The sequence below is a fragment of the Bubalus kerabau genome, chromosome 8, assembly GCF_029407905.1.
Source record: "Bubalus kerabau isolate K-KA32 ecotype Philippines breed swamp buffalo chromosome 8, PCC_UOA_SB_1v2, whole genome shotgun sequence".
Classification (NCBI taxonomy): Eukaryota; Metazoa; Chordata; class Mammalia; order Artiodactyla; family Bovidae; genus Bubalus; species Bubalus kerabau.
In genome coordinates, this window is record NC_073631.1 from 120,648,626 (window position 1) to 120,670,295 (window position 21,670).

General features: G+C 48.5%; 1 protein-coding gene across 3 annotated transcripts; it reads right to left on the reverse strand.

Annotated features, from left to right (window-relative positions):
* Positions 1 to 11,641: 11,641 nt before the first annotated feature.
* CNPY1 (canopy FGF signaling regulator 1) lies at positions 11,642 to 21,229 on the reverse strand. 3 transcript variants are annotated; one of them, XM_055591358.1, is made up of 4 exons: positions 20,916 to 21,229; positions 19,795 to 19,998; positions 17,938 to 18,034; positions 11,642 to 13,966 (listed from the first exon to the last, which is right to left on the reverse strand). In XM_055591358.1, exons 2-4 carry the CDS (start codon positions 19,936 to 19,938, stop codon positions 13,929 to 13,931), a joined length of 279 nt encoding a protein of 92 aa, XP_055447333.1. In that variant the 5' UTR covers positions 19,939 to 19,998; positions 20,916 to 21,229; the 3' UTR covers positions 11,642 to 13,928. The 3 variants fall into 3 exon arrangements, with proteins under 3 accessions (XP_055447333.1, XP_055447332.1, XP_055447334.1); XM_055591357.1 differs by lacking the exon at positions 20,916 to 21,229 and adding an exon at positions 20,690 to 20,781; XM_055591359.1 differs by lacking the exon at positions 20,916 to 21,229 and adding an exon at positions 20,332 to 20,550.
* Between the last annotated feature and the right edge of the window lie 441 nt (positions 21,230 to 21,670).

Genomic DNA, 21,670 nt, shown 5'->3' on the forward strand with positions numbered 1-21,670 from the left:
TCTCTCCACCGCCACCCCCCCCAGGACCCTGAGTGTCCTCCCTGGAGCGGGCAGAGGGGCCCCACCCAGCAGCCCTCCCCTCCCCCCACCCAGCACAGGCCAGGAAGACCGAGGTTCCAGGCGGGCATCGCCGCAGGGCAAGGACCACGCTCTCTGGCTGAGCGTCGCTGTGTTCTCAGCCAGCCCTTGCATCCTCAGCCTGGGTCAGCCGCCAAGTCCCTGGGAAAGAGGGATGCTTCCAAACGGGAAACATGAGCTCAGGACACCCGCCCCCCCCACCGCTCCCCCAGGGTCCTTCCCTGCCTCCCTCCCCCAACTCCCACTCCAGGAATGGTCCTGAGCACCGCTGACCAGGACTTCATGGTTCAGAAGCCACCAGAAGGCAAAGGGCGAAGGGGCCACTGGCGGCCCCCGCCCCCGGCACGCCTGGCTGCCTCGCTCTGTGTGCACAGTGGGAAGGGCTGGCCCGCGGAGGGACGGGGGGTGCACCCCGGGGAGAGATGGGCAGCTGCTCCTTTACATTTCTAATCAGGACCCGGAGCCAGGATGCACCCTGCCCCGGCCCACGGGGCTCGGCGGGGACCGGAGGCTACAGGGGCTCACGCGTCAGGAGGCTGACGTCCCCAGAAGGGGGACTGTCAGGAGTGTTAGTGGGAAGGGCAGCCGGCCGGAGCCAGGCCTGAAACTGCGGCATCAGGACGGCTCCGTGGCATGAAGGAGGTATTTCCAGTAGCCTGCAATTTTTTCTTTTTTTTTTTTTAGCAACACTAGAGGGTGGCACTGAAGGTGAAGAGCCCGCCTGCCAATGCAGGAGACATAAAAGATGCGGGTTTGATCCCTGGCTCCCGAAGATCCCCTGGAGGAGGAAATGGCAACCCACTCCACTGTTCTTGCCTGGAGAATCCCATGGACAGAGGAGCCTGGCGGGCTAGAGTCACAGAGTCGGACACGACCTAATCGACTCAGTACACAGAGAGCAAAGAGCTGTTTCTCCACCGGCAGGCCCCAGAGCCCAGCACGCCGGGGGAGGGCAACCTAAGCACCTGGACTCAGGGCTGGGTGTCCACAACCTTCTTCCTCCCCCCATCCCGGAGTTTGGCTGCTCGTTCTGGCCCCTCCTCTAACAAGGAGGGGAAGTCTTGGCCAGGGGCTGATCCGAGGCATTGCTTTCCGGTCCCTTCCGACGTTGCCATGGTGGGCCTCAGGCATCCACACGCTTGCAGGAAACGGGGCTGTGGCCTCTATAAGGCAGGAGAGAACGCGCTGACATGGAAGACGGAAATTTTTTTTTTTTTTAATGTGCAAACAGCCTGGGGAACCCACAGCAACAAAGGGCAAAAAGAGGAGACAACCCAACAAAGCCTGGAAGGGCAGAGGGGGCTGAGAGGGGGCGCAGGGAGAGAAGCGGGCCGCCGATTAGCATCTGAGCCGGAGGCGCGGGCCGGGCGGGGGAGGCCTTGCTAGGCCTGGGGGCTCCCGGGACCTGGGGGTGGGCCCTGGTCGCCCGATGTGGGGACGTGGGGACAGAAACACGGCTGAGACGAGCAGGCCGGACAGGCCAGGAAGAGGACTGCAAACTGCCGCGACGGCAAATACTTCCCGTGCATCACCGTGGGCGGAGGCGTCCGGAAATTCACAGAACCGCGGGGCGGAGCCACCGTCCAGCCGGGCCTTTGTGCCCCTGGACGGCGTAAGAGGACTCGCAGGCCGAGGTCTCCTGGGTTCGACCCTGTGTTGCAAGCTCTCTCCCCAGCACCCCTCACCTGCCTCTTGTTTATTATGTGTTTGTTTTGACCGAGATGGAATTGGCAGGTAACGTTATGGTCGTCTCGGGTGTACAGTATAAAGACTCGATATTTACCGCACATCGCAAAAGAGCGTGGTGTTTGCCTTCATGACCAGAGCGAACAACGCTGCCTAGGGGGAAGCGACTGAGAGAACAAGCCTAAGAATCCTCATCACGATGGGAAAAAACATGGCAACAACGGGAGGCGGTGGGTTTACTAGACTTATCATGGCGAGCATTTCACAGTATAGTCAGCCTGCTATTCAGACACAGAGTCACACCCGAATACGGGGATCCAGACACCCCAGAGAGGCAGGAAGAATGTCGAGAGAGCTGGAGGAGTCAACACTGGAGAGAAACACCCGAGAAGCAAGAAGGGGCCGAACTCGGGCTGAGAGAGGAGGATGGGGTGCAGCTGGAGGCAGGCTAGGAGCCTTCCTGGTCCATGAAGCCTGGAGGACCCGGGGCAGGAGTTGGGCAGGAGGTGGTAGGTTTGGGGCAGGGGCAGTATGGCGACAGCTGAAGCAGTGGAGATGTAAACGCCAGGGGCAGGCAGCACAGGGGAGGATGCCCCCAAGGAAGTGGCAGACGGGCATCAGCTCCCTCCCTGAGAGCTCGCTGGGATGCTCAGAGCATCCCGGGCACTGGAGGCGAGACCATCCATCAGTCAGTAACTCTGCAGCCCTGGGAGGTAGGAACACGTGACCAGAAGGGACACTCTGGGGGGAGTCCTACTATTGACAGATGTAAAGAGAGAACATCCAATTGCCCGCTTTCCCTCCAGATGATCAGTTAGGTGAAGAAATCACCATGTACTATCCCACTCTTCTTTTCCCCCGTTTTTAAATTTGGGGCTGTGCTGGGTGTTCATGACTGCTGCGGGCTTTTCTCGAGCTGCGGCGAGTGGGAGCTACTATTCCCGTTGCAGTGCACAGGGCTGTCATTCTGGTGGCTTCTCTTGTTGTGGAGCACGGGCTCTCGTGCGTGGGAGTTTCCGGAGTTGTAGCTCATGGGCTCAGTGGTTCTGGCTCCCAGGCTCTGGAGCACAGACTCAGTAGCTGTGGTGCATGCGCTTAGTTGAGCGGCCTGGGGGATCATCCCAGACCTGGGATGGAACCCCAGGTCCTCTGCCTTGGCAGGCGGATTCTCATCCACTGCACCACCAGAAAGGCCCCCATTCTTTCTGGTATTTATTACTGGAGATGTATGAAATTAGTCCATTTGAAGGGCCCGCTTTCACTCAGAGCGCTTCATTTTGTAAAGAATTCTGGCAACACAAGACCCACAGACCTTACAGTCACATCTCCCTTTGCCACCAAAGTATAATAAGTGGAGCTTACCGTTGACTTATTTGTAAATACTTCCGTTAAGTCTGAACGCTGGCCTGAAGGATTTCTTTGAGCAGCCTCGTTACTGATTTGAATGCTCCCGAAAGAAAGCACGGGTGGTTGGCTTTTGTGCGGTGTTTCTCACGTGTAATGAATCTTCTAATCCCCCCTGGATGAAACAAGTCTCTTTACGGGGTTTGGATTCGGGTTTTGTATTATCCATAAAATTTTTCGTATGAGATGAGATGGTTGGCCTCACCGACTCAACGGACGTGAGACTGAGCAAACTCCAGGAGATGGTGAAGGACAGGGAAGCCTGATGTACTGCGGTTCGTGGGTTCACAGAGAGTCAGACACGACTGAGTGACTGAACAACAAAGTGCTTTTGAGACCATTTTGTGCCCTTACTAATAAGAGTAAATGCAGCTGACTGGTCTTTGGGGGAGCATTTCAGGATGAAACCTGGGGTCACTTTAGGACTGGAGGGTAAGAAGGGGAGAGGCTGAGCCAGACCAGCAGGTCAGCACCTCTGGCAGGAGCCCAGGGGTGGGGCTCTAACCTGCTGTGTGGCCTTGGACCAAACAGTTAGCCCCTCCATTCCTCATCTGTCCTCTCAACAAGATTGCTAATTTCTATTTCCTTTAGGGCAGGAGTTACTCACCTGGGTTCTGTGAATTTGGGTGGGAAAAACCCATCCTTGTTCTCATCTGTCAACTAAAACGGACCAGTTCGTTTCATTATGAAAGAGGCGTAGTGATGCTATGGCAAGAACTACGTCACCGGTGACAGTCGAGTATGAACCACAGGTCCTTCCATGCTGTGCTAGAATTGTTACAGATAATAACAGTTTCTGCTCTGTGTCTGCTGCTTCAAAATCAGTGATGAGACCTCCTTAGTTAACCTATCAGTAAAGAAACATACATCACAGGTGTATTTTAAAACTATTTTAAATCTAATTGGTTTCCTAGAGGTCTTGTGTATTTCGCTTTATGCATTTAAACATCTTTGCCTAAGGAGGGTTCCCAGGGCTCCCATGGCATTTAAAAAAAGGTTAATAAGCTCTGCCTAGAGGGGTACTGAGGGGGTTGAATGTTGGCTGCAGGAGAAGCAGCTCTTTAGGGCAGAAGAGGGGAAAGTTGAGTTCACCGGCAGTGTTCCTATTGCAGCGGTGAACTCAAGGAAATGACTCCGAGGGGTGAAGGGCTGACCTGGGGTGACTTTGTGACCTGCCTGTGTTCAGAGCAGCCGGTTCCTACAGGGCGGTGTCTGGGCCACTCCTCCCAGGTCTGGCTGACCTGGCACCGGTGAGCACCGCATCAGCCAGCAGCACCCAGCCGGGTCGGCAACCTGAACAGGATAGCACGGCCCCGCTCGCCACCCGCGCCGCCACCCACCCGCCTCTCACTGGCACCACGTCCCTGCTGTGGTCCTGAGGAGAGATGTCGCCCGTGGACAAGCCGGCGGGGCTGCCCCCACGGTGCTGCTTGTGCCGATGACCGGGCGGGGCCGCCCAGGGGCCCCGGACCTGCTTCCCGGGTCTGACACTGGGGCACTCCCGGGAGGCACGCTGGCCCTGCGGTAGGCACAGCTGGGCCTTTGACCCGGTCACATGTCTCTCCAGACCCTGGTTTATTTGCCTTATTTCTTGGCCGCTCTGTTCGACCCGTGGGATATCATTTCCCTGACCAGGGACTGAACCCATGCCTCCTGCAGTGGACGCTCAGAGTCTTAACCACTGGACCACCAAGGAGGTCCTACCTCCTGGTTGTTTCAGCGTCAAGTGAAGGCGGTAACTGTATTTCTGAACCACCAGTGCCCATGGAAGGGTCTGGAAGCATCACCAGGACTGCCGTTATCAGAGCAGCGGAGCGCTCCGGGGCCAGACGGGGTAGGGTGTGGCAGGGCTCATCTGAACCCTGGGTGACCGGCTCCAGCCCACAGCTTGGGAACCTCACCAGACGGGCCTGGCTTGGTCCAAGTTCCGTTGTCTTTGGAGTGAAGATGCAGGAATTTGCCAAGCAGCTCATGGCCCTTCTAGATGCCAGATCTCCCCAGGAGAACAGCACCGTCCTGGACTCCAAAGGCATCGTGGATACCAGAGACTCAAGGCTCCCTAAGGCCTCCCTGGACCACGAGGACCCTGGTCCAGGCTGATGGGGACGGTGCCCACCTCGCAAGGGCCACACAGAGACCCCGGTGATTCACATGTGCTGATGCCAGAAATCCTGCTTCCAGAAATTCATCCACAGGAAATTTCCTTGAATATGCTAAAGACGCAGCTACCAGGTGGCTCAGTGGTAAAGCATCAACCTGCCAATGCGGGAGAGGCAGGAGATGTGGGTTCGACCTCTGGGTCGGTCAGATCCCCTGGAGAGGGACATGGCACCCTACTCCAGTATTCTTGCCTGGAGAATTCCACGGACAGGAGAGCCTGGCGGGCCGCAGTCCACAGGGTCATAGAGTCAGACACACGCAGCTACCAAAACTCACCTCCATCTTTTTCACGATGATAAAAATACTGAAAATAATCTAAATAACCCAACACAGGAGACTGAACGAATGTGGTGTGCGTGATAACACGAGGTAACACTTGGCAGCCATCAGAGTCACGGTGTTAAAGGGGATGAGACGACAGGGAACAGAGCTCACCACACGCTGAGGGCAAAGGCTACTCACAAGCAGAAGGAAAGATGTCTAGTTCACACGCGTGTACACACACGTGTGCAAAGACAGACATATGTGAGATGAACAACTAGCTGAGTGATGAAGCTGAGAAAAGTTTTATTTTCTTATTTTTTAAAATCTAAATTTTCTAAATACATGTATTTCTTTTTACTTATAAGAAAGAACATAGGGGTTTTTTTGTGTGATTTTCATTTTGTTTTGTCTGGATTTTTTTTTCTTGGCCACATGGCATGAGGGATCTTAGTTCCCTCAATCAGGGATCGAACCTGCACCCCTTTCTGGGGAAGAATGGTGTCCGAACTGCCGGACCGCCAGGGAAGTCCCTGTTTTGTCTGGTTTAAAAAAAGGAAAGCTAAGTTAAAGAGGCAGAAATGCCCTTCTCTGCAGTTTCCCTGGTCGGGGCAGATGGAGGCAGCCCTGGGTACCCACCTGCCCCAGCCCTGCGTGCTCTGGTCTGAACCATACTTTCTGAACCTTCAGAGGACCGAGGACTCCCACAGCGTGCATCCTATGGACCCCAGAAAGGGAGACCCAGTGTGGGGCAGGACGCTTAGGTGGTCTTGAATGTGGTCTCCCAGATGAGCAGAAGACCAGCAACATCCACTCGGGGGCTCAGGAGCACGGAGATGGGGCCAGCAGATAGAGCAGCTGAGCAAGGCTAGAGGTCCACCCCGCCACCTCCGGATAAGGGAGCGTTCCCGGCCAGGGTGGGGTCACCGAGATGCAGGCTGCCCCAGGGGCGTCATCTGACACAGACTCTAAGGGGATCCGTGAGCGCCCATCTCCTCCCGGACACCTTCTGGTCTGCAAGAACCTAAGGTAATAAATAAAAACAAAGTGCCCTCTCCCTTACTGAAATTTACCCAAACTAGATGAAACCGCTCCACCATCAGAGCATGGCATGACACTCAAGCAGTGCCCACAGCCCCAGCATACCCCAGGAGGTCGCAGTTCTACGAAAGCCCAGAGGGCAGGTTCCTGAAGATGCCCAGCCCCACGTGGCCCCGGGGTGCACAGCGGAGGCCCTGGGGCCAGAATGGGGCCCCACGCTTCCTGCCAGTCCCCCTGCAAAACCAAGAGCAGACTGAGGTCGGGCTGGCCTCTGTGCCTTAGCTGAGGATCGCGGAGGCCCCTGTACCGAGGTGTCCCCGAGGGGGTGGGGCAAGAACACCTCCATCCTTGGCATCTGGCACCGGGCGGGCTCCAGCTTCCTCCTTCGCGGCTCTGCTTCTTCAGCCTCATATGCTCTTGTACCAGACCCCTTCTCTCAACCCTAGCAAAGGCCACGGGCCAGGGAACATACCTTCCAAGTCCAAAAGCTGTCCTTGGCCGTTTACCGCTGGCGTTCCCCAGCCTCCAGCCAAAGTCTTCACCCTCTCTGCACCCGCTGACCCTCTCCAAGGGGCTGGTGGCCCCAGAAGAGGTGGTCCTAGCGGGGGGACCACAGAGCCCAGCCCGGGTCCACCTGGGGGGACATCAGCTCTCACGCTAACATGGTTTCCCTCCACACATGCCTGCCTTCCTATGTCAGGTTCCGGTTCCACAGGGCGTGGAGGGCACGGTGCCCACGGTCACAGATGCGTTTCCCTGGACTCCTCTCGGTTCCCACTCCACTCAGGGGCCTGCTGGACCCAGGACGGTGACGAGCAGGGCAAGGCCAGGTGTGCGGAGAGCGGGTATGGGTCGTGATGGGGCCGGCTGCCGTGCGGGGACCCCACGCAGGACAGGGCGCCAAGCGTCCGGCTGCGGTGCCAGCTGACGAGGCCACCTGGAGTGAGGGCCCGGGCCTGCAGGCGGACGAGGGGACATCCAGGACGGGCTGGGGCATTGCTCACTCAGGATCTGACCACAAAGCTCCATTTCTCAGCCAAGCAAGAGCAGGGCCGCGAGCCAGGCTGGCTCCCAGGTTCAGACCAATGAGAACGAGCTGGAGAAGCTGGTGGGCCCCCCTCCACTCCCACGGCTTTCCCGCAGCCTCACGGGCTGGCCAGCCGAGGGGCCTGCTCCCCGGGGCTTCGGGTCAAGGACAGTTGGGCTTAGGGGCTGGGGCTGCTCAGGGCAAGGATGCATGATCCCCCAGAGGGACCGCTCCCCCTGGTCCTGCTCCCCTCGCCTGCCTGGGTGCCCCCTCAGTGCCAGGGCCTGGGGGGCCCTACCTGGGCCACATGATGACCTTGCCTGGAGGGGAGGGGGTCTCTGGTCCCACCGCCGTCCCCTGAGCTACGGGGTGACTGCGGGCCCTCAGCAATCGTGGGAACGCAGGAGAGAGCTTCCACCACTGGGTATGTCGTTGGGCACCAAGGCTCCCTTGGACCTGACCCGAGGCGAGAAGGAAAAGGATTTCTGAGCGAGCAGCAAGTATTCCTTTCTCAAGGCTGAAGGTCTCACACACCCTCAGTTCATACAGACAGTCGGCAGCAGCTCATCCTTGGATTTTATAAAACACAAATGCTGCTTCAGACGCTTCTCTTCCTGCGAAAGGACCTTGCGTGGCACCGGGAGGAGGTGCGAGGCCGGATGAGCCTTCTGTGGTTTGACAGGAAAGAACGCACGTCCCGCACACAGGGCCTCAGCCCGTGCATGGCTGGCCCACACCCTGGCGGTTTTCACCCTCAGAACTGGTCCAGGTTTTAGCGCCCACAAAGTGTACAAAAGGCAGCTAATTTGCAACATCTCCTATTCACCATTTGGGGGTATTGCTTAAGAAAATCTACTCAAGTGACCCTTTAATCTTAGGGCATTAATATTTAATCACAGCTTTGATTGCATATAAAGGCAGTTGGCGGGTATATTTTCACCTAAAGGTCTAATAATTTAATAACACTTATTGAAGCTGCATTTGTATGAGATCTCGCTCTGTTTTAATACCATGTTGCTTTAAATGGGGTCCATTTTTAATGGGGACTAAATAGTCTATTTTTTGGTTCTCTGCTTTCTTCTACAAACCACAGGGCATGAAGGTGCTTAATCAACGTCCTTTGATGAAGAACAACAAAGCCATAAAGATCATTTCTATCAGACAGTGGAGCTCACCTGACTGAAGTCTTCTCTCTCTGTGGACAGTGGTGTCCCCCCAGCGTTATCAGCACCTTTTATGGGCCGCTATCAGATCACACAGCAGAGAAATCCCCACTGGTCAGAGAGCAGCTTGGGGCAAACCCCTAACACGGAATGTCGGGAGGACATCGGCACTCTTCAGGTGCCAACTTCTCTGCTCACAAAGTTTGAGACCGGTATTAACATTTTTACTTATCACTTAGAGGATCTTTCTGACTTCCAGGCAGGCCCTTAATTAGCTGACATTGGCCTTCCAATGTTTCATTACACAACCTGCATTCCTTAGATATTGGTTTAGCAACAATCCCTAAAGCAGAAAGAAGTCGCTAGAATCTCTGCTCTAAGGAAAGATCTGCGTGCCTCCGACGTGCATCACAGATCGACCAAGTCTGCAGTTAAGGAAACTTGGACCTATACTGTAGTTCAACAGAACACGACTCCGTCTAATCGAATGGCTTACCCTGCTGGGTCAGGCTTCTGCTTTGGGCTATTGTGTTTGGAGGAGGGTATACAATTCTGACCCAAGGTTCCTTGAAATTTTGTTCCATAATACTAAGCCAAATTATAGTAAGATTCATTTCCCATGTAACATTGTGGTTTATTTTGTTTCTTAGTAACTTTTTCCTCCTTTTTATTTTTTAAATTATGAAAGTATAATAACACACTTACAAGAGGCTTAGGAAATATAGAACCAAGTTACGTATTGTCGCTCACTGTTCAGTCGCTAAGTTATGTCTGACTCTTTGCGACCTCACAGACTGCAGCACACCAGGCTTCCCAGTCCTTCATGTATAGTTCCACTACGTATTACAATTATTTAATAAATGAAGATTTTTAGCTGGAGTTTCAATATCAAACTCTCAAAAAGTAACAGAATGAATATGCAGAAAAGTAGGAGGATAGAGTAGACCTGAAAAGCACCATGAGCCAATTCAACATAATTAAGATTTATATAATTTTCACACAACACTAGGATATAAATTCTATTCCAGTTCTCATAGACTGTAAACTAGGAGACACTGAAACATATCAAGGGACATAAACCATGGTGCAAAAATCCCATGGTCTCCAGGTACTGAAATCATACAGTCTGTCCTCTTTTGGCACTGCACACTTCCCGCTAACCTTGTAACAGATCAAACGTGTCTCACGAACGCTTTGCTGTTGTGGGGTAGAACATTTTCTATGTGTGTTATAGTACAGGCTATCTTTTTTCTTTCTTGAAAATCAAGATGGGCGTATAGGAATGCTTTTTTTTTCTTTAAGGAATTAAAGACATTTCTGGACACTTTTTCTCTGGGATCACCCGGGTGCAGTCCAAGCTGTAGCTGGCCTCTCTGAGCCCTGACTTGGTTCCCATCTATGTACGTGGGTTTGTAGGCTGAACCTACGAACCTAGGTTTCTACCCACCCAGCCACCTTCCGAGTCCCCCCAGGACTGGCAAGGGCAGAGAGCTGTATCTGATGCTTTAGACTCCACTTCCACAAACTGTCCTTACGAAGCAAAGCTTGGTCTTTCAGATGATGGTCCTACAGACAAACGAGCCAACATTCTATTCAGTGTAATCATCATCTGTTTGAGCAGGGCAAGTCCTGAAAACAGATGAAAAGGGTGGCTCCTTCCTCCCCAGCAAATACATGTTTCAGGCAGGAGGTGCCAAGCAGGACCCCCAGAGAAGCATGTCATCTCCTGCCTCTTTTTCTGGATAATTCATGGGCAACGAGTTTCTACGACTTTCATATTTCAATTTCATTTGTTGCATTTGACCTTTCATTTATTTAAGTCCTTGCTCTAAAAGCAAATCATCTGAGGAATTTAAGAAACTTATACAGGGGGATTAAATTGTAGGCTAAAGATCACAATAAAAAATGCACATTTCTAATGGGTATCCTTTTTATCGTGACTATATAATACTGTTAATTGCATTCTGGTATAAACCTATGGAATATGCTATGGACTGGGTGTCAAGATTAAAGATTACCTCAAAGATTTGCCTTAGAGTTTAACACAGGATACACAATCACATCAAAGGCTGGCTTTTTCTCATATTCATTACAACACGAAGTTTAAGATAGATTGATATACAGTTTAAAATATTTATTTAGATCATACTATTACATATATGAATAAATGTCAACCAACCAGAGAAACAGGTATAAAAAATATAACCAGCTATTGACTCTATTTTTTTAGGGCTTGTCTTAGTAAATCAAGTATCGATCGCTCCCATTTGGGACTCTGCTCTATTCCACCCTCCACTCCTCAGTGAAATAGATTCATTGGTCTTGGCTTATTCTTTGCAAATAGTAATCCACGTAACAAAATATAAGCTGTGCATCTCAGCCCATTTGGTCCTTCTCTTTATGAGAAGAGGCTCACAGAAGTCTTCCATGGAGACCCAAAGAAACCATCTCATAAAAGTGCAATTTGAAACCATCCACCTCAAACACGTCTTCTCTCCTCATTATTTTAATAAGTAATGTAAACCTCCCCCAACATTTTCTCTGGGAATTTCTTCTCAGTATTCAGTTGCTTTTCAGGGGCTCTGAGAAACTTTTCTGTTACACCCTAGGTGTTGTTTGCTTTTTCCTTTTTTCTGGCTATTTGCTTTTGTTTTGGTTTTTGGTCAATAAAAGTCATTAAAAGGCAGAAACGTGGTTGGAGGAAGATGGAGCCAGCGGCTCCTCTCTCATTATTTTTCATTAGCAAAAGCAGCGCAGCCTCACCACGACCCGGAGGGAAGCCTAAGAGTCGTCAGAGCCGTAAGAAACGCAGTGACTCATATCCAGGACTCAAATGTAGTTTTAATCAGCAATCACAAACGTTTACATGAGTTTAACAAGTTTGATCTGGAAAGAAAAATATCTAAGTCATGAGATACTGAAAATCTTGTTAAGAGACAAGATTATTTTTACTAGGAAATAAGAAAAAAACTGAATAGCCATATTGAGCAAAACCTGAGATAGTCACCATCAGAGGCGAAGCGTGTGGTTCTCGTCACAGCAGAAGCATCAACATCCACGAGAAACACCCGTCGGTGGAGGGAAGGTAGGCCTCCCCATGGCCGCTCAGGGTGGAAACCAAAGCCCACACTCTCTTAAACTCTACGACTGGCACGGGCACTGTCTGTGTGTGAGGGTTTGCCAGCGACACCCCGCCCCACACACACACACAAGAGTTACGGTTTCAACGGGGACTTCCTGCCAGTGTCTCTGTCGTGTTCCCGTGAACAAACAGTTTAGTGTGTTTACCAAGGAAGTCGAAGGTAGGATAACGTTTATGGCTTATTATCTGATACGTGAACGAAACTTGAATAGGTGAGTTTACTAAAGTTTTAGGCACCATGTTTTAAGGCAGCTTTCCCACCATCCTGAAAAATGACGCGAATGATTCTTAAATGCCATTTCCATTTGTTGTCAGCTGCAGGCAGTACAGATGCATCGGGTTATAATATGTAGGCTCCACACACTACTGAATCCGCTAAGAAATCAGAAAGTTTCTCAGTGAATGAATGACGTTAATATAGAAGCCTGACTTTTAACACAAGTTGAGGTGGGAAAGGGAGAAAGGAAACCTCCTTCTCTTCATGTTGGCCAATTTTTCTAAACTTACAAATTGTTTTCTCCCAAAGTGTCAGCTAAATGGTTTAAGTAATGTGCTTTCTAGGTAACCATGTAACACAAGGCAAATAGTTTCTGCTTTTGGAGGCGGAACATCAACCCACTTCGTAAATTTCTCAGCGATAACAATGAGAGTTTCTTCTTTAAAACGTGTGTGTGACGCATGCCCTTACATTTTAAACAATTAAAGTTTTATTCCACTAAATGTAAATTTAACAGAGACAGTGAAATCTCCAAGAAATTAGATTCCCCAAGACAATGAAATCTCTAAGAGTGAGATTACTACACTCCATTATTAAGGTGGTCAAAAGGCAATTTTCTGTAAGTTTCCACCTTTCCTTCCATCTCCACACCTACAGAAACATCCATAGACAGAACAATAGTTGGTGAAGGCAATGGCACCCCACTCCAGTACTCTTGCCTGGAAAACCCCATGAATGTAGGAGTCTGGTAGGCTGCAGGCCATGGGGTCGCGAAGAGTCGGACACGACTGAGCGACTTCACTTTGACTTTTCACTTTCATGCATTGGAGAAGGAAATGGCAACCCACTCCAGTGTTCTTGCCTGGAGAATCCCAGGGACGGGGGAGCCTGGTGGGCTGCCGTCTATGGGGTCGCACAGAATCGGACACGACTGAAGCGACTCAGCAGCAGCAGCAGCAGTAAAATCTACATGCTAAATGTTAGGTGAAAATCTTTAAAAAACAAAGCATGACAGGAGAGTCTGCAGCAAAATAAATGTGTCTATTGGTGTCAGCCTTTAAGAATACACGATAATAAATACATGAATAATAAATCAACTTTCTAAATCATTTCAATTCAGAATGCTTGCGTTAGAAAGGCCAATATAATTGTTAACTATAAAAGTGTTCACTGCTTTTTATGCATTTGGTTAAATTTTAGGAATTAGAAAGTATTTAAACTTAAGGTTTCTAGAAATTTAAATTTCATTCCTGACATAAAGTGAATTCGTGTCTTTCGGTGATAGCCATATAGCCCAGGAAAATTAGCCTGGAATTTGGCGATGCATTTTCTTAATTTCATGACTAATCAAGTACTTATGAAATCAAACCAAGTCCTTATCAAACAGGACACTATACTTCTATATGTGCATGGACTATGCAGCACATGTTACTAAATCCTTATTTCATCTATGAAATGTCTTCACGTTTGTCCTATTACTAAACTAGATGCTTTCCTGCCAAGCCTGTTTGTAAATACCAAAATCCACAAAGGTAACTGTTTCATGTACTCCTCAACTATGCCTGGAGAAGGAAGTGGGGCTTGCAAGATGCCAAAGAAGAGATATTCAATAAAGTATCAAACACGAGGCCCTGCAGTATGAAAAAGAGACACAGCGCTTCTTCTCGTGAAGAAACACGAAGACAGAAACACGGACATTGACCTTAGGCGCTGTGACGTGAGTCCTCTCTGCTATCAGCGCCGGTGTTCCTAGAGTTCAGTATGGTTAGTGGGAGTTTCACACAGACCTGGGGGAAAAAAATTAGATGGCATCACTCTCACATTTAACATCAGCCCACAGGTCGCTCACTTTCTGCAAAAGCACATTCTTGTGGAAGCACACTGAAAAAAAACTTTCTTACGGACATTTTCAAACACACACAAGGAGAGGGAAGAAGGCAGTTTATTCTGTAGAGGGAAGAAGGCAGTTTATTCTGTAGAGGGAAGAAGGCAGTTGATTGTGCTGCAGACTGCTCAACCACAGCTATTCCAATGGCACTGCCAGCCTTTTTTCCTGGAGCATTTGAAACAAAGCTCATGGGTTGTGTCCTCCTGCCTGTGGCCATGGGAGTATTTAAGGAAAACTTGAGACAGGGAATCAGTGCGCTGGGCACTTAACCCAAGGTGCGGAGAGGCTTGAATCCCTAGCACATTTCCCACTGGAAGCAATGAATGCCAGCTCTCTAGACTCGGTTATGGATTATTCTAGCTACATAATTTATTTAAAATAGGAAATAGGCTAGCCTTTGTGTTGTTTTGTATCATGTATTACCCTTGAAAGTAATTATTTTTAATATCAGAATTTACTACCCTCTTTAATGCTTGAAAGTCTATACAGAAAGGTCAAAATGCTTTTACTTTAAATGCAGACTAACCATTTCAGAACACTTGAGACCTTATTCCTTAGGTGGCCATTCAAAATGTTCATGCCACAAATTCTTATTGGTCTCGTTTTTTTAAATGTTAAGATTTGATACCAAAGCAGAAGTGATGTGTATATAAAACATATTTATGTATTTATATTTATAAACTCACTCTTCCTAATGAATACCTCCACAAACCAAAGAATCCATTCATCCATAATCTAGAGTGACATGTCTAACCTTGAGTGAAATATAGCCATCTTTTTAATCATGACCTTGTATCTTATTAAGATTTTAAAATACCATTTTTACTTCAAGACATTAAAATGACAATCTGGAGAAGCCTGGGTCATGTGCTACAAAACATTCAACTAGGAAAGTCTAATGAACTCTTATTTTCTGCCTAGGAAAGAAAGGAGACACGTAAGAAATAACCTATTACCACTCTTGCTGTCTCATGCCCCCAAAACAGAGTGCACTTGATAGTTTTTCTTCTCGCCACTGAATAAGACTGCTGTCTGCAGGTCCACCTGCAGACCCACAGCACCTCACTGAGATGCTTCCCACTCATCGAAAAGGTAACACGTTATGACAATCTCACAGAAGTATTATTTTTAAAGCCAAACATAGTCATCTTAAGTTTAACATAGGTTTTCTCCATTATTCCCCATTTATTTGTGTACAGGGGTGGGCCTTAGACTCCTATATTTTAAACAATCATACGTGTGTTAATTAACTAGATGGATGCACATATCAAATCACCATGATGTACACTCTAAATACCTTACAGAAATTTCCCAGGTCATTTATACCTCTAAAGCTGAAATGCTGAAGTCTGTGAATGTGCACTGATCTGCTCCCGTGCTAACTATTAAAAATAAAGTGAAAAGGTCTACCTTACCTAGAAAAAAAGCAAAATTCTCTCTCTCACACACAAATCTATAAGGTGTATATAAAGTATATTAACCTTCCAACCAAACTTCTAGTTCTAAAAATATCTATCTTTGAAAAGATTATTAATCTCCCTAAAAGCAATGTAGACATTTTACGAGCCCTCAATATAGTGTTTGTTCATAGTACACAGGTAAAGTATTGGTCAATGTAGTTTCATAACCTCCGGTACACACACACACACACGCACACACACGGTCATCTCTTTAAAGCGTCATTTAAACGTGCAGAGGGATCGCAGCGAAGCTGTGGCAGAACAGGATAAAACAAAGCCTCATCTTTTCAGAACAGAGGCTGACCCTCATGCTGTCATAGGAAACTTACTGTGCATGTATTTCAGAATACATTAAAAGCATCTGGAGTTTCTCTACGATACGAGAGCCTCACCTTTTACACAGATTTCTAAATCCATCTCGATATGTTAAAACATACTATTTCTTTGTTGGCTGCATCATGAATTAGGATTATTCTCATTACTGTGTCACTTCAGCTTTTTCCTGACAATAATTTTTAAGTTTGGAAAACCCTTGACCTTGTTATGTGGTTTACTTACTTCAATGATGCGGGTGGGGGGGGGGCAGTTAGGAGGGGCGGGGACTCTTGCCTCTTTTTAGAATTGACGGATTCCTAGTTTTTATTTATAAATTGTTTAGAGTACCCGTAAGTATGTCTCACAGAGAAACAGCCTGAAGACGCTCACCCCACTTCACTAGGTAGCGGCCATGTGGCGGAGAAGCCTCTGGAGTGGCTCCCTTGCCTTCGCAATAGGTCTGGAGCACTGATACTTAGGTTTACAATGTAAACACTTAATCAGTCTTTTAAAAATCGACGCTGTTAAGAATGACTTGATCGTGTTTTATTCTACACTAGTAATACTGCACATATCTTAAGTTTATGCTTTACACTGTATTTTCTTCAGGATAATATTAATTTTTATTTCCAATTATAATCATACGGAAGGAATGAAAAGAGATAGTTACTATAATTGAAATTAAGCCAAACAGTGTTTCCTCAGAATCTTATTATTTGAAGCAACTCCTGCCATAAAGAGTTGGCAAAACTTTCTAGAGACTTCCATAATATCTGAGCGGGTATTCACATAGCAAAGACGATTATGACAAGCCCAAACTCTTTGAGGGAAAACAGAAAAACAAACATTCCCAATCTCGCTCATTACGTTTTTGTTTACATCCTAACAGACACATTCATCTCTGAATTGCTTGAAAACCTTCAAAAGTAATTTCCTTGGGAAACTGTGATGATGTGAAGTTCACTTCAATTATGTGATGTTCACCATTTACAACAGTACATATCCAAAACCAGTGGAAAAAGCTCTGCAATTCCTGGCTATATCCTGAGTATATCACTTCACCATGCTCTGCAAACTCCCAACCAAACTGGATTTTAAACAGAGAGCAACCCTATCAGCTACTCAGTAAGAAAACTTGGCCATGTTAATGGAAATCTACTACTTTCTTCTTCAATAACTTCGAATGACAAATATTTATCTTCAAATCGCAGTAACTATTATGTTAAGGACTTTGGCACTAAATTTGATCCTATGGATGCAGGTATATTATATATTATTATAAACAATTGCTGAATGCTAAACATCTGAAGCTTCCGTAATTGCATAAAAGTATTTCCCCAGCTTTCAATCGTCTCCATATATGACGCTCACTTTTTCAAAGATATCTGAAAACTATGTGCAACCTGTCCTACATCCTTATAAACCTATTTTAAAGTATCAAAATGACACAGGCTAAAAGGCTTGTGTTTAAGCAGGGGGTCTCAGGGTGATCCTGTGTTTCAACTCTGTATATAGGAAACACTGTTTTGGTAGTGTTTTCTAGCTTCTGGTTGTGTGTATGTATGTGTACATACATACGAATCAAATATTATTTTCCACACCAGAAAAAAATGTTTTAAGAAGTAGATATTTGGGGAAAGGAACTTGAAAAAAAAAATTCCAGCACCAAATAAACCAACAGGAAAACATTACAAATTTCTTACTAAAGAGACCCCACTCTCTGTTGGGGCAGGTGAGCAGGCAAGTCATAAAGAAATCCTTCCCTGGTCCAGGGTGGAGAACCCAGCTCTAGAAGTTTAAAAGGAGAAGTGCTCTGGATCCCGGCAGGGCTGACCAAGCCTCTGCTCCTTCCCGGCTGGAAGTCAAGCATGTTTGAATTCACTTAAAACCATCGAGGCGCAGAAGTGCAAGCAACAAGGCCTCGCAGCCCTGCGGTTTGCTTGTCTGCTTCCGCTCACACGGAGTCCTCTCTGATTCAGCGGAGACCAGCCAGTGGCAGGGAGACAGAGGCTTGGTTTGAAAAAAATTTTAAAAAGCTGCTGAGCGGGAGAGGGGTGGGCCTGGGAGAGGGCACATGCCACATCAGACACAGTACCTGACTTTTCACCGCACAGCGTGTCAGCGAGCTGGTGTGCCTCCTGGGTGATAAGTGAAAGTATTTCATCTTCGAACTCTTCTATTATAGTCTCACACTGCAGGAACAGAACAACAACAGACGTGGGTAGATGTGCGCTCACGGGACACCTTGCTAGGAAGGGCTTGTCACCGTTTTATTAGCTAAAAACATCATGTTACCAAGGTGGGCCATTTTTATTAGCCCTTTTGGTTTAAGACATCATTGCATTGGATTAACCCTCTCCCTAGAATGCTAATTGCAGCTGGCTGATTAGTCATGTTGAAAGACGAGGGTAAGGCAGGAAAATGCTTCTTCCTATTTGTTCCTCTTCCTCAAACTGGAATGGAATTCAAGGAACAGGAGTGGGGGCGCTCCTACTTATGGAGCTGAAAAGTGTTCGCTTTTTTGGTGGGTTTTTGTTGTTGTTATTTTGTTTTTTTGGAAACTTTAAAGAACATGGCTCCTTTAAATGGTTAAACCAGCTTCCTTTATATTTAACATAACAATCCATTTTGCGGTTCTAAAGCAGGATCTGAAATGTGAAAACAATTAAGCTTTCTCAGCAATGAAAACACAAACGCATCTTCCATTGCACTCCGGATAACGGCTTGTCAGTCACTTGGGAAACTTTCTTTTCTAACAGTTAGAGATCCATCTATAATTTCACTTCGCTCCCCCCACCCTCTGCCCCCAAATCTGACATTTCTGAAAAGAGGGTGCTCAAATGTACCCATGCTTCTGAAATCCTTAAATTCTGACTGGAGTATGTGTCTGCCTTGGGGAAACACAAGCTTACACTCTTAGGAACCGTAATGCTAAATGGTGTTCACTGGAGACTTGGAACTCATTTTCCAAGTTCATTAAGTGAGACTCAAAAAAATTTTAAATGGCATTTAAAAATATTTACCTTCCACTATCACGTGCTTATGGAAGGCCTGTGAAATATAAGCACACTTCCTCTCTGCAGTCCCCCTGCTATAGTATCTTCAGCCCTGCATTATTGCCTTGACTTTTTAATTAAAACAAAATCTTCCAAAGTCAGCTGCAGCCCTTCTATCATGGGGTCGGCATGTCTGACATTTTGGCCACCGCGTGAATCACAGACATTTCTTAAACAGGCTTTCTCATCACTGGGTCTGACTCAACAGCATAAGTAAAGTGAAATCTCTTGCCATATATTTGGTAGGCACATTCTGAGTCAGAGGCCACCGTTCAAGTAAAATAAACATCACGAAGGGAGGAAATGTGCCACAAGGCCAATGATCTATACCTAAGCCTTTGTTTAACCAAGTCTGTGCTAAAGTAGTTGAATTAACTCCGGAGCAGAAAGAATTCTCCCTCTTCTGTGAAGCCCGAGGAGAAAAAAGTGATGTGCGTCACTCTCCCTCCATCGCGTGGCTATCCATATTTGAAAACAGCACTCATTTTAATTTAGGTTTTAATCTCAGAACCACAGCCCCTGATGCCTGACACGGGAGCCTGTATAAGAGCTGCCCGCCCATGGGACCGACTGAGTCCCCTTCCCCACCGTCCCCGGGAGCAAAGCAACCTGCAAACGGTGCCTGCAAGTCACTGGGACTTGTAACACACTTTCTGGAAAATATCACTTGAGTGTCTTCACGGAGATGAAAATACCACGGCCCCCCAATGATGCAAAAGGCAAGTCACTGAGCGCCTGGTTAACACCGAGAAAGCAGCAGAACAACAAGGCTAACAGATAACATTTTAATGGGCCTGTCTTGAAACTCAACAAAATCCCAAACAGCAAGAAATTCCTTTAAAGTACCAAAAACACGTTCACGGAGCATAGAATTCCTCTGCGGAAAAAGAGCTTACCGCGAATTTCAACGGTCTGTAAGCATCTGAATAAAAATAGAATTTTTTAAATTCTTCGTATATTTTGTCTCCTTTCCTCGGAGCAAATCTCTTGAAAGTCTTCTCCTTCGTCACGGGGTCTTCTTCGAGTCTGTAGTCATTCATCCGCTCGCACACTTTGTCCAGGAGGTCTGTGAGGAATGCCTCCGACTGGGCTAAGGGAATCTATGAAGAAAAAAAGAAAAACAAAAAAGGCAGGAAACTTGACTTAGTGTTACTTAAGCGCCAGTCCCCTAAATGCACGTGGCAGCGCCCCACCCCCACCCCTCACGCGTGCAGACAGTCTTCCTGTCCGATTACTGCCCAGTTATATTATTTACAGCATTTAAGAGGTTAGCTTAAATTCCTGTTTTTAACAGGTGCCTATGTTTGAAAGTGATCAGAAGCAAAACTTCTATTCAAACTAGCAACTATCCTTCCACAGGAGATAATTTCTGAAAATCACGGAACATGCAGAAGGCTCTGAGCCACAGAGAAGGGCTGTTATTATCTATTTACTTGCGAGAAACCGACAGACAGGAGCCGGAGCGCGGGGGGTCTCTACGGCCGCGCACCCCTCGAGCTGGGCCCAGGCCCGGGCTCGCGCTCCGCAGCCGCCTGGCCCCTCGGCTGCCGCCGGGGTCCTGGGCAGGGCCGGGGGCCGCGTGGCGGGGAGAAGCCGGGCGGACGGCGTGTCCCCGCTCGCGGGGCGCGGCCGCGGGCGCGTCGTCTTTGGAGCAGCCGGTGTGCGGTTCCGCGCGCCCCTCTCCCTCGGCGAGGATTCAGGGGACCCTGTGACCACCACGTCCGCCCCGCGCGGGGGTCAAAGAGCACCCCGCGCCCTTGGTAACAGGGACAAAAAAAGAAAAAACCCTACTCGGGGGCCGTCTAGACAGGTCAAGGTGCAGGAGGCCGCGTCCCCGCGGCTCCTTCCGGAAGGGGGCGGGGACCTGCCAAGGGCGCCGCGGGCGCGCCGCGGCCCCGGCCTCCGCGGGCCTTTCTGCCTCTCCACCCTCTGCTGATCAAAGTAGGAAGTTTGCCTGACAACCGGGGTGAAAGGGGCCGGATCACAAATGAACTCGATTTCGGCGCTGTGCATATACCGCGCCTCCATTGTCCCCCTTTCAGACGCAGTGTGAACCCTTCCGGTGCCGGCGACCGCGCGGCGCTCACGGGCGCGCTCCGGGCGCACAAAGGCTCCGCGCCCCGCCCGCCGCCCGGGCCCCGCGCCCCTGAGCGCAAACCTGCTTGCAGCCCCGACCGCGCCGGCGGCCCTGCGCTCACCCCCGGTCCCAGCAAGGAGCCAACTCTGTGCGCAGGGACAGGGCACCGCGGGAACGTTCCACCGCCCCCAGCACGGGCGTGGGGGTGAAATTTCCCACCTTCTCCCCGCGAACCTGGAGACCGACTCCGAGCTGCTTTCAAGGCCCCTGCGGTCAACTTGGCAATTAAGTCGTTTGTTAAACTGGAGTCTACTGCAACATCCTTTATTCGCTAAAATATCGGTTTTTTTAAAGGAGTGATTTTTTTTCATGTCTACGATCAGAAGACCCTTTAAAAAGTAGCTGAAAGTGCACAATAAAAACACAAGAAATACAATGTAATCACACTTCTAATTGTGCCATATAAGCCTCATAAGTTGTAAACACAGCTAAAAACATAGGTTAACCAACCAAATCTGTTTTATGGACTTACGGAGACGAAAGATTATACGTGTTGGGACTTAAAAGCTAGAAAAGAGAAGTCAGTTCTTAAATTACAATTAGTCAAGCAGATCGTGAACAGAATGAGTATGGTCTTCATTCTGCCAGGCGAGTGCTGCTGTGTCTTTCCTGGTCTGGTCCATATGAAGAGGCTC